We start from the raw sequence: 14,740 nt of genomic DNA on the forward strand, positions 1-14,740 counted from the left end.
ACACACACCACAGGAGAATATACACACACCGCAGGAGAACACACACGCACCCCGCGGGAGAACACACACACATCCCACAGGAGAACACACACACCATGGGAGAACACACACACACTGTGGGAGAACACGCACACCCCGTGGGAAAACACACACACACACCCCATGGGAAAACACACATACAGACATCGCGGGAGCACACACACACACACATCCCACGGGAGAACACACACACCCCGCGGGAGAACACACACACACACCCCGCGGGAGAACACACACACCCCATGGGAAAACACACATACAGACATCGCGGGAGAACACACACACACACACATCCCGCGGGAGAACACACACACACCGCGGGAGAACACACACACACACCCTGCGGGAGAACACACACACACCGTGGAGAACACACACACACACACATCACGGGAGAACACACACGCACCCCGCGGGAGAACACACACACACCACGGGAGAACACACACACACCCCGCGGGAGAACACACACACACAGCAGCCTGTCGGCCTCCAGGGCCTGTGGGGGCCACTGACAATCTGTACCCCAAACCAAATATCTTGGGCCCTGATTGCAAGTGTTTCATTTAAATACTAATTCCAAAGCCTTTCCAAGTGGCCCCAGTGGTAAAGAACCTGCCTGCCAATGCAGGAGATGCAAGAAACGCAGGTTCAATTCCTGGGTTGGGAAGATCCCCTGGAGCAGGAAAAGGCAAGCCACTCCAGTATTCTTGCCTAGAAAACTCCATGGACAGAGGAACCTGGCAGGCTACAGTCCATGGAGCCGCAAAGAATCAGACTGTGCAACTGAACACGCATGGTTTTCCAAAGCCTTTTTCCCTGGGAAGCCAGTGGCACAATGGCAGCTGTCTTCTGCAAATCCCGATGGCTTAGAACAGGGTCCCCTCCCCCAACTTCCCCATCTCTTCGATTAATTACACTATCATAAAGATGATTACTACCTCTTCTAGACAAGGCAATGTGGCCCGAATTATTTTGCACACTGTCTGAATCCTTCGGCACCATTTGTCAGTAGATACTCAGTGAATGAAAGGATGGATGATTGAGCCGCTCTTTCATTGTAAATGAGTGAAATAGCAAGGAAAACATCCTTGCATAGCTACCCCTACCTCCCCCTCCCCTACCTCTTTGACTAAGTCTGGCTCTGAAAATCCAACTGCTGCTTCTTGGTATGTAGATAATGTCTCCCTGGCTCCCATGTCCTTGGATGGTTCACACAAGGACATTCTGCTTCCTGGGCTGAGGGCCGGTGCAGCAGCGCTGGCTATGTACTTACTTCCCCAAGTAGAGTTCTGATAAGCTCTTCAGTAGGCAAACTGAGGGCGGGACTGCATCCAGGTGGTTGTCGTTCAGACAAAGGACTTCCAAAGACTCACTTAGGAAGGCGGGAAATTCGAGTACACACACTGCGAAGAGATGGCAAAGCAGACTGTACATTGGAGGATAATTCTGGGCCATGACAGCATGGAGGCCAGGTGGGTGCATACACTGGTACAACCTCTAGAGGGTATTTTGACAAATCTATCAGAATGAGATGCTCATCTCACCGACCCAGGGATTCCAATTCTAGGAAACGGTCCTACGGACATCCTAGCATGTGTGGCAAAGATGTGAGAACAAGGACACTCAGTGGCACAGTTTGCAGTAACAAAGGTAGAAGACAGCTTGTATATCCACCCACAAGGAGTTAGTTAAATGAATAATGGGATTCTATGCAATTATTACAAAGCACAGGGTGGGTCTACATGTATGGGTATGAAGAGATACACAAGAGATACTGGTAAATCAAAAAAGCAAGGTGTGGAAGCAGGTATCTAAAAGCCTAAATTTGTGTACCATAAAACGTGTGCAGACATGGGAAACAGTAGCCCCCCATGCACTTAGATATGTTATACGCATGTGTGTATAATTATGCATGCTATATGATGGTATGTGCATGTGCACACAACACACATGCCTACATGCTTACTTTTGTTACATGAAGTTATGTGCACGCACATATGTTATATGCATGCACATTACCACACATGCACATTACCACATACATATACCACACATGCACATTAATATGTATACATGTTACATGTTGTTATCAGCATGTGCATATAAACTACAAATATACACATTACATGTTATGTGTTATAGTGCACGTCAGACACAAATGCAATTGCTACCACAGACACGTGAAGTTCTGTAGTTCTCTCTGGAGAAGGAGGTCACTGGTGTAACTAACTGAGCAGGACCCTATGGGGCTTTCCCAGAACAGCCCTCCCCAACCACACGTCCTCTGCTCATGTCTTGTCTGTAGAAAAACTGGGGCCTTCTAGGCTTCCCCAGCTCCAGAGAGTACTTTTCATCAGAGAAGCTGAGAAAGTACAGAAAGAAAGGAAAACAGCCAAGCAAGCCAAAATAATAATTCATCCATTAAACAAGTCAAGGAGCTTTAGTTCCTCCTCAAGGGCTATAGAGAATATTCTGAGCCATGAATATTTTGAGCTGTTTTGCAGAGTCTGAGACCCCAGTCAGGTGGAAGCAGTTAACTGTGTGCTGTCCACAAGCACATAGACCCCAGACCGCTCAGAACCAGAAAGTTGACGCTGACTCCCGACTGCCTCACCACCAATCAGTCAGGTGAATGTCCGCAAGCTGCTCCCACCCCCACAATCCCCCTCCCTCACCCTGTCTTTAGAAACCTTTCCCTGAAAGCCTTTGAGGAGTTCAAGCCGGTGAGCACTAGCTGCCTGGACAGCTTGCTTGCCTAGACTACTACTACTACTACTACTAAGTCGCTTCAGTCGTGTCCGACTCTATGCGACCCCAGAGACAGCAGCCCACCAGGCTCCCCCGTCCCTGGGATTCTCCAGGCAAGAACACTGGAGTGGGTTGCCATTTCCTTCTCCAATGCATGAAAGTGAAAAGTCAAAGTGAAGTTGCTCAGTCGTGTCTGACTCTTAGCAACACCATGGACTGCAGCCCACCAGGCTCCTCCATCCATGGGATTTCCCAGGCAAGAGTACTGGAGTGGGGTGCCATTGCCTTCTCCGGCTTGCCTAGACAAGCACCTGCAATAAACACACTTGCCTTCACCACGACCCAGTGTAGCTACATGGTCTTTACTGGACACGGGTGAGTGGACCCGTGTTCGGTTTGGTAACACTGGAAGACTGAATATCCACTCCACACCCTTGGGTGCAGTTCAGAAATTTTGTTTACCATATATTAATGCATATATTACTTCTTCAATTGAAAAAAAGCCAGTTAACTGAAAAAATAATAACGTGGACTTGGTTTTTATGCTTCCGAGGAACAAGTCCACTCTCTAGTACATTTAAGTGATTTCAGTAATTATGCTGGTTTTGAGGTTCCTATTAAAATTACATCAAATTTGCTGTTTCTACCGCACCAGAGTGTGTGAGTTGAGAAAGAATGTGGGGAAAGCTTGGAAACTGATAGGAATCAGAGGGTCAGATTGCAACAGAATCTCTGAAGCGCCTTCTCCTCTCTCCTGAGGCAGGGAGAATGGGGGCAGGTGAGCACCCCCCTGAGGATCCCTTTCAGCTCAAATTCAAGATAAAACAACTGCCTCAAAGCCCTCTCAGCCAGGTCTCTGCCAGACACACAAGATAGAGAAGCTAGAATTCTTTTGTGGGGCTGAAACGCTGCCTCCGCCCTGGATCACAGCTCCTCCCTTAACTCTGGCTTTTCTTCACACATGTAGATGCAGTCTCAATGGTAACAGGGTAACCTGGCATCAGAGAATGTTCTGGGAGAGACGATAACAGGATACTGATATTGGCGCCTAGATAATTTGCCCAGCTAGTAACACATGAATGGGACTCAACACAGTGGCCTCTACAGAAATAAATGTGCAACAGACTCTTAAGGACAGCTTTGTACTAATCCTTGTTCTATAAGAAAAATGTTCAAAAAATGTTGTTTTTTTTAAAATGAAAAAGAATGATCAACTTCACCCTGCCCTAATTTGCATGGAAAAAAAACTTCAAGAAAGACCCACTTTCTTCCCAGAGAACACGTTCTGAACACATGGCCTCTGTAGTTTCCATATTTAGTTTCACCTTGGTGTTTAAGAAGCCTCTTTAAGAAACAGACAGATGGAATAAGGGACTTGTCCTCTAAACAGAGACAACACCTGTCACAGACCTCTTGGCCCAGAATGGAAACCCTGCAAACCGGGCTGGGCAGAGAGCACAGCTTGAGGTATTTATGAACTGTAATTACTTATTCATACATTATTTATGACTCAGCTGGTATGAATTTTACTGTAAAAATGGCCATCCAAATTATTTTTGGACAAGACCACTGCGCCAATGTGACTACTTGAATGTACATAAATCTACTTGGAGTTTTCTATCCATCTGCAAACAAGTAGAGATGATGCCTTAACGCCAGGTCAACAGCCCGAGAGAACAACCCTCCTAGGAAACGCGTCTCTCCCTTTCACCCAGGCACGGGCCTTAACTCTCTAGATAAAATTGACAAAATCACAGGGCTCTTGTTGCGTGCAGACAGCTCAGCACTCCCACCCCTGCCAGGGAGCCTCCGGAGGGGTGGGTCCTCTCCCACTCCAGCCACGCCCCTCCTGGCCACCGCGGGGCCACTTTTCAGGGCACGGTGCGTGTTTCTGCCCCGCTGGGCCCTGTGTGCCTCTGGTCTTGCACTCTGGCGGTTTCATGAAAAAGCGGCTGGTCCCCCAGGGAGTGCTGGCCCACCTCCTATGGCGCCGGCATGGTTTGCCTTTCTGGACTAGAGACACCCTTCTAGTCCACTCCAACCCCCTAGGCTTGGCCTGCCGCAGTGGGAGTGCAGCTGAGGTCCACCAGCAGCCCTTCTCCTGCCTGTCAGCCTGTTTGGGCTTCCATGAGACAAAAAATGCTTGCTGTTCCTTCCTTCCAAGTGAAATCCTCAGGTCTGGACTCAATTTCCAAAGTCCTAAGGCTCTTTGTTTTGAAAAGGATCAGTTATGAAATTCCAAATTGCATTTCCCTAGTAGCGAGGTTCGAGGCCTTTCTGTTTCTTCCTGGGCCATCTGGACTTCCTTTCCTGTGAACTGTTTATATCCATTGCCCAGTTTCTGCCTATTGGGCTGACTTTTAAAAAAAGTCAATTTGTAAGCCGTCTTTGTATATTAGGGACTTAAGCCAGTTTATGTTGCAACAATTTTTGCTGCAAATATTTCCTCTTGGTCTGTTTGCATTATGACTTTGCTTACGATGCCTTTTATTGAGCAAAGTTTTCCCATTTTTTACAGTGCTAAAGATTTTGCTTTTTAAAAAATTACTCTTGGATTTCCCACCTAGCTTTTAAAGATCTGCCTACACACAAATTATATATTTATGCTCTTAAATGTTATTTTCTTTTTTCTTTTATGCGTCAAGCTGACATCTGCATGGAGATATTTGTAACTGATGTCAGGGGGGCACCTAGCGCTGTGTTTTCCCTTTCAGCTGGACAAGCAGTTATATCAGCACTATTTATTAAAATAATAAGACATTCTTTTTCCCACTGAATTGAAATGCCACTTGTGTCATACTACATTCCTATTTTTGGACTCTTCTCTGTTCCACTATGATACATTCTTTTTTCAATCATATATAATCATCAAAAAAGGGCAACAGGTAGGCCGACTGTTTAGTTCACCTCCTGTAAATGTGTCTTGGCCTCTGTGGCATTGCTTATTCCCTACCTGACACCACCTACACTTAAAAAGCAGTTGTCAATATAGATCAATCAAGCTGAAGAAAAAAGTTATATTACACCTAAAATAACCTAAATATCGGTTCCATTGGACAGTATCCACAGGGATATATATGTGAGTGTTGATGGCTTTAGAACTCCTGACTTTCAGATTAAAAAAGAGGGCTGGTGATTGAATGAGAGGGACAAGTCCACACCTCTCACTATACCTTACAGAAATGAAGAACTAAAAGAACTTTTTTCCTAGAAATGTTCTCTGCTGAACTGGCCTTGTCATGTGGCCAGTCCCAACCCTCTAGAAAAGGTTCTGTTCCTGACGAGCCTGGAGGAAGACCTCGAGCTCCTCTACAGTCTCAGTGCAGCCAGGACAGCCTGCAGGACCCAGGACCATGGTGTTTCCACGCGCGCCTCACAGGAAGCCACGGTGTGGAGGAAGGATAGTGCTGCCCCCAGGCCCAGGGCCGATGCTCACGGTGCTGGCCTGGCTCTCCCGCTCAACAGTCCCTGCCCACATCAGTTAGCCCTGTGCTCAGACTGAATTGGGTCCCCTCACACCCGTGAGTGGGGGCCCTGACCCCCAGCACGATGGCATTAGGAGACGAAGTCTTTGGAATGTGACCGAGTTTAGATGAGCTCATGAGGGTGGCCCCACGATGGTGTTACTGTCCTTATAAGAAGACATCAGTGGGCTCTCTCTGCCGTAGGAGGACAGAGCAAGAAGGCAGCTGTCTGCAGGCCAGAAGAGGGCCTTCACCAGAAACTCACTGTGCACCCTGACCTTGGACTTCCAGCCTCCAAAACTGAGAGAAAATATATTTCTCTTGGTTAAGCCACCCAGTCAGTGGTGCTTTGCTATGGAAGCCTGAATTGAAGACACTCCGGGAGGCTCAATTTCCTCATTGGCAAGATGGAAAATCATAACCCACATCATGTTGTGGTGGTTACAGAGAGACTGACGCATACAAGATATCTAAGGCAGTTCTCACAGGGCAGGCCATCCATACACGGGAGCTGCTGGACTTACTGGGCTGCAAACAGGAAAGGGGGCTTCGGGACAAAGATTGGCCATCTGTGGGACACGAGCCACGGGCACAGTCAGGAGCCCGAATCAAGCACGGGCGTCTCTGGCATTCCACCGGGCACCGCAGGCGAGAGGCCACCGGAGCCGTCTCCCTGCAGGGCCCGCCACCCCGAGCCGTCTCACCTCCCGGTGGCCACACACACACCTGCCTCCGTCCCCGAACGCTGGCGGCCTCTGGTGGTGAAAAAGGAAATGCGCTTTGTTTTAAGGATGTCTTCGTTTCTGTAGGGGAGAAACGTCCAGGTTTGAGGAAAGCATGGCAAAGACATTTCTTCTCGGGCTGTGACTATGCAATGGCACGCAGAAAGAAGGGAGAAAACACCCCCGGCAGGGCGTTGGTGCCCCTGCGGCCGATGTGTAAGCGTGGACAGCCATTGTCTGATAACTACACCAGTTGTGCTCACAAGTCTTTTGGGGGGGGAAAAAAAAAAACAAGCAGAGAAGGTGACTGGCGGTTTCCACCTCTGAGCTTTTCCGTCTCAGGCAGGGCAAGCCTGGCAGGAAGGCCCACTCCAGGGGCTGCTGCTTTCCTCTTCACCGGGGGAGCTCTCCTAGAGGGGTAAGTCCCACTGAGATGCCGCAGCGGTGGCCCTCAGCCAGTGAACTAAGGAAGCTGGTCTTCCTAGGGAGACCTTGGAGGGTACGTTTTATTCAGTCTACACATATTGGCTAGTGACTGGCAATTTGAACAGAAGGACAACTGAGGCTGATGCAGGGAGAGTCTCCAGGAGTCTTTAAAGATTGGCAACTGTAGGATATTGCGCTGGGCTGAATTGTGTCCCGCCCACTCACATGTTGAAGTCCTAACCCCCAGCATCTGAGAATGTGAGGTATTTGGAGACACGGCCTTTAAGCAGGTTATCCAGTTAAGATGAGGTCATGAACGTGGGCCTGGATCCAGTCTGCCTGGTGTCCTTACAAAAGAGGCGATCAGGACACAGACGGCACGGGGGAGACCGACCGCGTCAGGACACGGGGTCAGCTGTCTGCGTGCCGAGGAGAGGCCCCGGGAGAAACCGACCCTGCCGCCGCCTCCCTCTCAGGCTTCCAGCTTCCGGAACTGGGGGAGATCCATGCCTATCATTTCAGCCGCCTGGTCAACAGCACTTTGCCATGGTCGTTTAGCGAGCCCGCATGGATGCCATCCCACAGGTCTGTGACTGGGCTCACACATACATTGGAGAGCTCACCGGGGACAGAGACCCCTGCTTACTTGCCAAAGCGATTTCTGGAGAGATCCAGGGTTTTGAGCTGCCTGCAGGCCCACTTCTCTTGAGGTGGGAGTGCCACCAGCTGGTTTCCCTGCAGCTTCAAGAACATGAGGGCCTGGGGCAGAGGGAGAGAGGGCAAAGGTGATGTCAGATATCACAGGGGTAGGGGAACAGAAGGGAAACCAAACGGTTATAACCAATTCACTCTCACAGGGATTCCAACAGTGAGGGGCCTCACAGAGTCTTCACACTCCTGACATCACAGCAGTAAGGGCAAATGGGACAGTTAGTAGATCCTTCCCTTCAGATCAAGGCGAGGCAATTATTCCAGAATGAAAGGAATGAATTGACACTTCTTAGAAGTGACGATTACTTGTAGACCCATCCCAGGAATAGCAGAAGAGTCTGAGGCCCTGGAGGCCACAGTGCCAGCACAAGAACGGTGGGCAGAGCGTGATGGCTCCCTGGGCTGGCCCAGGTGACACCCTGGACAGGTGTCGGGTAGCAGCAGCAACACCGAGGGTGATTGCCTGGGTCACAGAACCTCTGCCAGCTTGACATGGACTCCTCCAGGGTGATGGAGAGTTCCCCACCCAGGCCTGGCTCTGAGTACCAAGTGGTAACTAGGCCTCATGCTGTGCTTTCAGAGGTTCCCACTGGGTACCAAGCGGTGAATAGGACCCATGCTCTGCTTTCAGAGGTTCCCACCAGAGCAGGAAAGACAGACAGGTCTGGGAATAGCCCTGCTGGGACACACAGCCAGGGCTCTGGTACAGGGCATTTCCTGATTTCACGCCCAGCAATTCCAGTTCTTCCGCTTCCGGGCAGGGAGCAGGGACGCAATGGCAGTGCCGCCCGAGCCTTATGCGCCAGCCGGGAAGGAACAGAGCCACAGAAGGTCCAAGGGGCTGTGCTTACTGTCAACATTAAAGAAAATTCTGGAAATAAAAACCCATCATCCCACTTCCTCCCAGAGCTGTTGTCATTTTGCACATTTCCTCTCAATCTTTGCACACAACCATGCATGTCTTCGGAGAAGGCAATGGCATCCCACTACAGTACTCTTGCCTGGAAAATCCCATGGACAGAGGAGCCTGGTGGGCTGCAGTCCATGGGGTCACTGAGAGTTGGACACGACTCAGTGACTTCACTTTCACTTTTCACTTTCATGCATTGGAGAAGGAAATGGCAACCCACTCCAGCGTTCTTGCCTGGAGAATTCCAGGGACGGCAGAGCCTGGTGGGCTGCCGTCTATGGGGTCGTACAGAGTCAAATACGACTGAAGCGACTTAGCATGCATGATCTTGACGGTTAAACTTTTCTTTCAACTTAGTTTTTCTTTGTCTCAAAAGCTCTGAAGAAGTACATAGAACTGCAATGTGGAGTGGTTTTCTTACAAAAGCTGAAAATGAGAAATAAGGTGCTATTACTTGACTTACATCAAGCTGGAAAAGTCCCAGGGGAACTTCTTTCAGTGCGTTTTCTGAGAAGTCTACATCCTTCAGGTGGTTCTTCCAAAACACAGCCATTTTGTCTGGTAGAAACTCCAGGGCATTTTTGGATGCTTTGCAACATTTCTACAAGTATGATAATAAAGAGAATTAATCAGCTTTTTAAAGGCCGGGGTTTCTATGAGAAAGACTTTCCAAATTTAATGTTAAAAATAAGACCATTACAAAAACCTCTGTAATAAATACAATTCAGCTAATTAAGAGGCTACAGACTATTCCTGGGCATCCCCAGTGGCTCAGCGATAAAGAACCCACTCCAATATTCTTGCCAGGAAGTCTTCATGGACAGAAGAGCCTGGTGGGCTACAGTCCATGGGATCAAAAAGAGTCAGACTCGACCGAAGCAACTGAGCACGTACATATGCAGACTATCCTGCCCTGTTTTCCTGTCCTTGCTCCAGGGAATGGGTGGGAAAGTTTTCCTGGGGAGACCAAGGTGGCTCGTGGTCTTTTCCCTTCCCCCAGGACACCTGGCCCATTGTCCTTGAAAATAATGGGACAATTCAGGACAGTGTTCTGAAGAGGAGCCTACACCCCACACACATATATATTTAAACTAGAAATATTAATATTCAGTTCAGTTCAGTCTGTCCATCGTGTCTGACTCTTGGCGACCCCATGAATCGCAGCACGCCAGACCTCCCTGTCCATCACCAACTCCCGGAGTTCACTCAGACTCATGTCCATCGAGTCAGTGATGCCATCCAGCCATCTCATCCTCTGTTGTCCCCTTCTCCTCCTGCCCCCAATCCCTCCCAGCATCAGAGTGTTTTCCAATGAGTCAACTTTAGGAATGGAGAATTTCCATATTTGCTGTTAAAAATAACAGCAAGAAAACACAAATATACTTTATGCTGGCCCATCCGTTTTAACAGGCAAACTTGCCAAGAAACAAAACCACCGTTTGAAGGGGAGTGCTATGCGTGCAGACTACGCCTTCTCGCCTTCATTCTTATTTTATGGCTGTCCTAAGGGAATGGCCTCACGTTTTTGGACAGAACTCGACCCCGGCCATTCCATTTCCAAGCTGTAGCTGTGGAAAGTCTCGTAGGTGCTATGGTGCCAATCTCAAACCCAAAGCTGGGGGGTCTGGCTCTCAGGTGAGTTACCCGCCTAAGACCCTCAGCTGCAAGATGCTGAGTGACAGACACGCTTATCTATAACATGGTGCAACTCTGCACACCGAGGGGAGGAGCACGGTGCACCCTCAGCTCTGCGGGACTGACTGCTCCCTTCAAGGTTTCTGGCAAGTTACTAACCAAAGGGCAAGCCCAGGCATCTGGAAATGCCTTCAGGTTATTTCTGGAGACATTTAGACAACTGAGCGATTTGAAAGAATGGAGGAAAAGTGCAGGGAGTTCTGTCAGTTTGTTGTCAGAAACATCGAGCTCCTGTAGCTTCCGTAAACCAATCCAGTTTGTGGCTAGGAGAAAATAAGAGAGGATGAATTGGTAAAAAATATCCCAGTCAAGAAGAAAATGACAAAATATATCAGGTTACTGATGATGAAACATACCACTCTCTTCTTCAAACAATTTTTCCAAATAGTTTTTTGAAGCCGTCAGTTTTTGAAGTTTTGAGAGATGCAGGAATCCTGGTGGGAGGTGGGACAACTTGTTGCTGGAAATGTCAATTTCAAGTAGCCTGTAGTTGGGAAAGTCAAGGCATCAGAAGCAAGCCGTGGTTATGTACTTCTCTGTAAACATGTTTCTTTTTCTCCTGGCACAAGGATAAGGAACGCACTGAAACACCAATATGATTTTTGTTAATTGTGTTACTGTCGCTATGTCGTCTGCAGAAAAACACCAGAGCTCTCTTTGGTGGGTCCGGGTCTCATGGACCAGTAGGGATGTAACCTTTTTCACGTATGTGATAACAGAACAAGCTGGTGTCCCGAAGCTACTGAAAGTCCAGAGAGCAGTGCTTTGTAACCTTTTGGACTCTCGGCTCTGCCCGTTAAGGACCCCCCACTCCATGGCACTTAATTTTTTGTACAGGGCTTCTTTCCCACGAGTTACTGCCGACCCTACGCTCTTATCAACATTCTTTTCTTCACTTCACTTAGAGCCTTAGCTTTTGAAATCAGCTCATGTCCCATACGGAACGAGGGCTTACAGACACGATCATCAGTACATCAGGGGAGGGAAGGTCCTTCCCCTCCCTGTGCAGCCTCATCGGGGGGCTTGGGTGTCTTCCCAAGGCCTCCCAGAAAAAGAGACAGGAGCTGCCCACACTGTCAGACCATGGCCAGAGTCCTGTGCAGTTAACTGCCTCTTGGAGGCCCTGCTCACTTTCCTTGGGAGGTAGGCCAAAAGCTGGGGTGTCTGGGCCCCATGGCCTCCACCAGCCCCCTTCCTCTGATGCCTGCCTGCAGGACCAAGACTGGGCATCGTGGGCCGGCAGGCCTGCATCGCTGCAAAGAGCAGTGGACACGTGGGCCAGACAAACCACCCTGGCAGAACTCTCTGTGTTCACGTGGACAGCAGGCCAGGACCTTGTGCCCAAGAGCTTGCTAAAGGCACGCACAACTTCCTTCTCTCATTTTAGCTGAAAATCTGTTTTCCCAAGCACCAGCTACAATCAGGCAGCATGACTGCAGGAAGCAGATGCTGCAGGCAGAGGGTGCGGGGGCAGCCAGGCTCCCATGGCGAAGGCCCCCCACCGGGGCCGCGGGGCCGGAGCCCACCTGGAACAGATGATTTCATCTGATGACTGCACGCTGGGGAGCTCCCCCAGGTGGTTGTCCGAGAGGTTCAGCTTCCGGAGGTTAATGAGGCCCCAGGGGACGACCGAGGGGAGGGACGCCAGGCAGTTGGCAGAAAGATCCAGCTCTGTGATCTGGCAGGAGATGTCGATGAGCCAGTCCAGATCCACCCAGGGCAGCTTGAGGTGGGACCATTTCACACGAAGAGCCTGGGTGTTGGAGAAATGGGCAAAGCACACGTCAGTGGTAAACCCAGGGCTCACGCAGACTTGGAATAAAGCAATGGTTTATCCAAGTGTGAGTCTGTCTGCTCATCTCAGCAGAGTCCTGAGAGATCGGGAGAACTGGGAGCACGTCGTCACCTGGGGGCACCTGTATCCTCGAGGGAATCTCTGCAGACACAGCAACGCCCTCTCCAGACTCGAGAGGGAGCACGTGGGCTTTGCGTCACCTCTGGGAGGGCTGATCACAGCCAGGTGGGACACTCAGCAGGAATAGCCCCTGCTCTGTGCAGAAGAGGCCACCCCAACTTGGAGGACCCTCCCCAGCCTGCAGAAGAAGGCGGAGACCCAAACCTGGGTCTTCTCCCTTCAGGTCACTCTTCCCCATGATTAGGGCAAGAAGCGCCTGCACATGCTCATACCATGTGGGGTGCTTTGTGGATGCACCGCTTCCAGAGTGAGCGACAACACACAGGCAACGGCCAGACACCACAGCCTGCAGCAGTCTACCAGGACACTAATAACCCCCTCATCTAAATTGGAAGCAGGGACAAAGCTAGGGAAGCGGTTACTTCTCAGTCGAGTCCCGGACATTTGGGACCAACTGTTACAGAAGTTACCCTGTAGCTTCCTGGACTGTTACTAGGCGTTGCAGTGAGTCAGGGGTGGGGCCTGGTATTTGGCATTTCCTGCAAGCTCCCGGGTGATGCCAGAGCTGCTGGTCTAAGGAACACGTTCTGGAAAGGAAGAGACTGAACTTGACCTAGAGTTTGACTCATTCTATTTAAAGAAATAAAGTATAAATTATATGATCCTTTCTTTCAGGTGAGAAGGGTTCTCTAGCCCTAGGCTAAGACAACTGCTATGACTAATTAGGGAAAGTCAAACATGCTCCCCCAACCAGTTATGAAGGATGCCCCCCTCTAGGTCACCGCTTCCAGCTTGCCCACCAACCACCACCAGACAGGGCACACCCGATGGCTTGCCCTTGTCCGTGATAAAGCCTCTCCACTCCTCTGACAAAAGGCGAGCGACAGTGGCTGACTCACTACCGAAAGCGCTGAATAAATCTCCTTTGCTTTTCTCATTTGATTGGGTCAGAAAGGCCAGCAGCTTGCTGGCACATGGTGGTAAGTGCGATCTGGTGAAGTGTTCATGAGCAGGGCTTTGCTCTTCTTGATCACCCAAGAATGTGGGGCTCACTGAGGTTTCTGGGGAAAGGAAATAGGCTCTTTTGGCTAGTGTCTCTAAAGCAGCTGGAAATCCGTATCAGAAAATTGGAGAAACAAGAATTAGTGCTTCACTAAAGGGAAAATGTTGTAGCTGGGAAGGATACCACTAATGCGAGGCAAGTTCGCTTTCAAAGTCGGCAGCAGTAGACTCCCTTATCTGGTCACAAGGTGGCGTGTGCGCCTCGTCTTTGTCTCCTTGGCTAACTTGCCAGGGCTGGAAAGCTGGGCTGCTGCTCCTTCTCAAAGCTCTGGGTTTTGAACCAAGGAGATGGGGGCTCTGTCTCTGTCTGCCTGTCTCTCTCCACTCACCTCAATGGAGAGAGGCGGTGGTATACTGGATTTCAGGTCAAGAGAATGGAGTTTTAGTCTCAGTTTTATTTTAGACAAGTTCAGCTTGAGCTGCAGGCCTGCTTTTATTAGTATTGTTTCCCCCCATAATTATGCATCTCGAAAAATTTCAAAACTGCAGAAAGGCTTAACCAGTTCAATGCATATCCGTTCATACACACTTCATCTAGATTCACCAACTGTTAATATGTTGCCACATTTCTTTTTCTTCTTTTTCCCTCCACACAAACACACACTTTTCATTTTTTGCGGAGTCACCTGAAAGTAACCGTGGCGCTTCATTCACACCAACGTTATCTCAGAAGAAATGAAATCAGTACAACATTATCAAATCCATACTCCATGTTCAAATATTCCAGAAATGTCTTTCATAACTATTCTGCATCTTGATCCAGGATCTCATCAAAAATCATACACTGCATTTAGTTGTCATGTCTCTTTACCTTTCTTGAATCTAGAAGAATCCTCATGCCTTTTGCTGTCCTTTTAAACTTCGGCACTGTAAGTTTTCAAGTCATTCTAGTTGTTTTGTAGAATATCCCATAACCTGAATTTTGTTTCCTAATGTTTAGATTCAAGTTAAACATTTTTGCCAAAAATCTCAATGTTCATTCCTACTAACTGAACTCCACAATAGGCCACCTGATGCCATATTGTTTCACTAATGGTGATGCCAA

At 49.1% G+C, this 14,740-nt stretch overlaps 1 protein-coding gene across 1 annotated transcript in view; it reads right to left on the bottom strand.

The window, feature by feature from the left end:
* The window catches only part of LRRK1 (leucine rich repeat kinase 1), a 134,655-nt gene that overhangs the window by 36,058 nt on the left and 83,857 nt on the right, over positions 1 to 14,740 (bottom strand). Inside the window, exons 7-13 of the mRNA XM_052659683.1 lie at positions 12,245 to 12,471; positions 11,075 to 11,202; positions 10,818 to 10,981; positions 9,487 to 9,624; positions 8,049 to 8,161; positions 6,981 to 7,057; positions 1,316 to 1,445 (exon numbers count right to left, since the gene is read on the bottom strand). Coding sequence (XP_052515643.1) covers positions 1,316 to 1,445; positions 6,981 to 7,057; positions 8,049 to 8,161; positions 9,487 to 9,624; positions 10,818 to 10,981; positions 11,075 to 11,202; positions 12,245 to 12,471 — 977 coding nt within the window. The remainder of the gene's footprint in view (positions 1 to 1,315; positions 1,446 to 6,980; positions 7,058 to 8,048; positions 8,162 to 9,486; positions 9,625 to 10,817; positions 10,982 to 11,074; positions 11,203 to 12,244; positions 12,472 to 14,740) is intronic.

The sequence above is a fragment of the Budorcas taxicolor genome, chromosome 21, assembly GCF_023091745.1.
Source record: "Budorcas taxicolor isolate Tak-1 chromosome 21, Takin1.1, whole genome shotgun sequence".
In the NCBI taxonomy this organism is placed as follows: Eukaryota; Metazoa; Chordata; class Mammalia; order Artiodactyla; family Bovidae; genus Budorcas; species Budorcas taxicolor.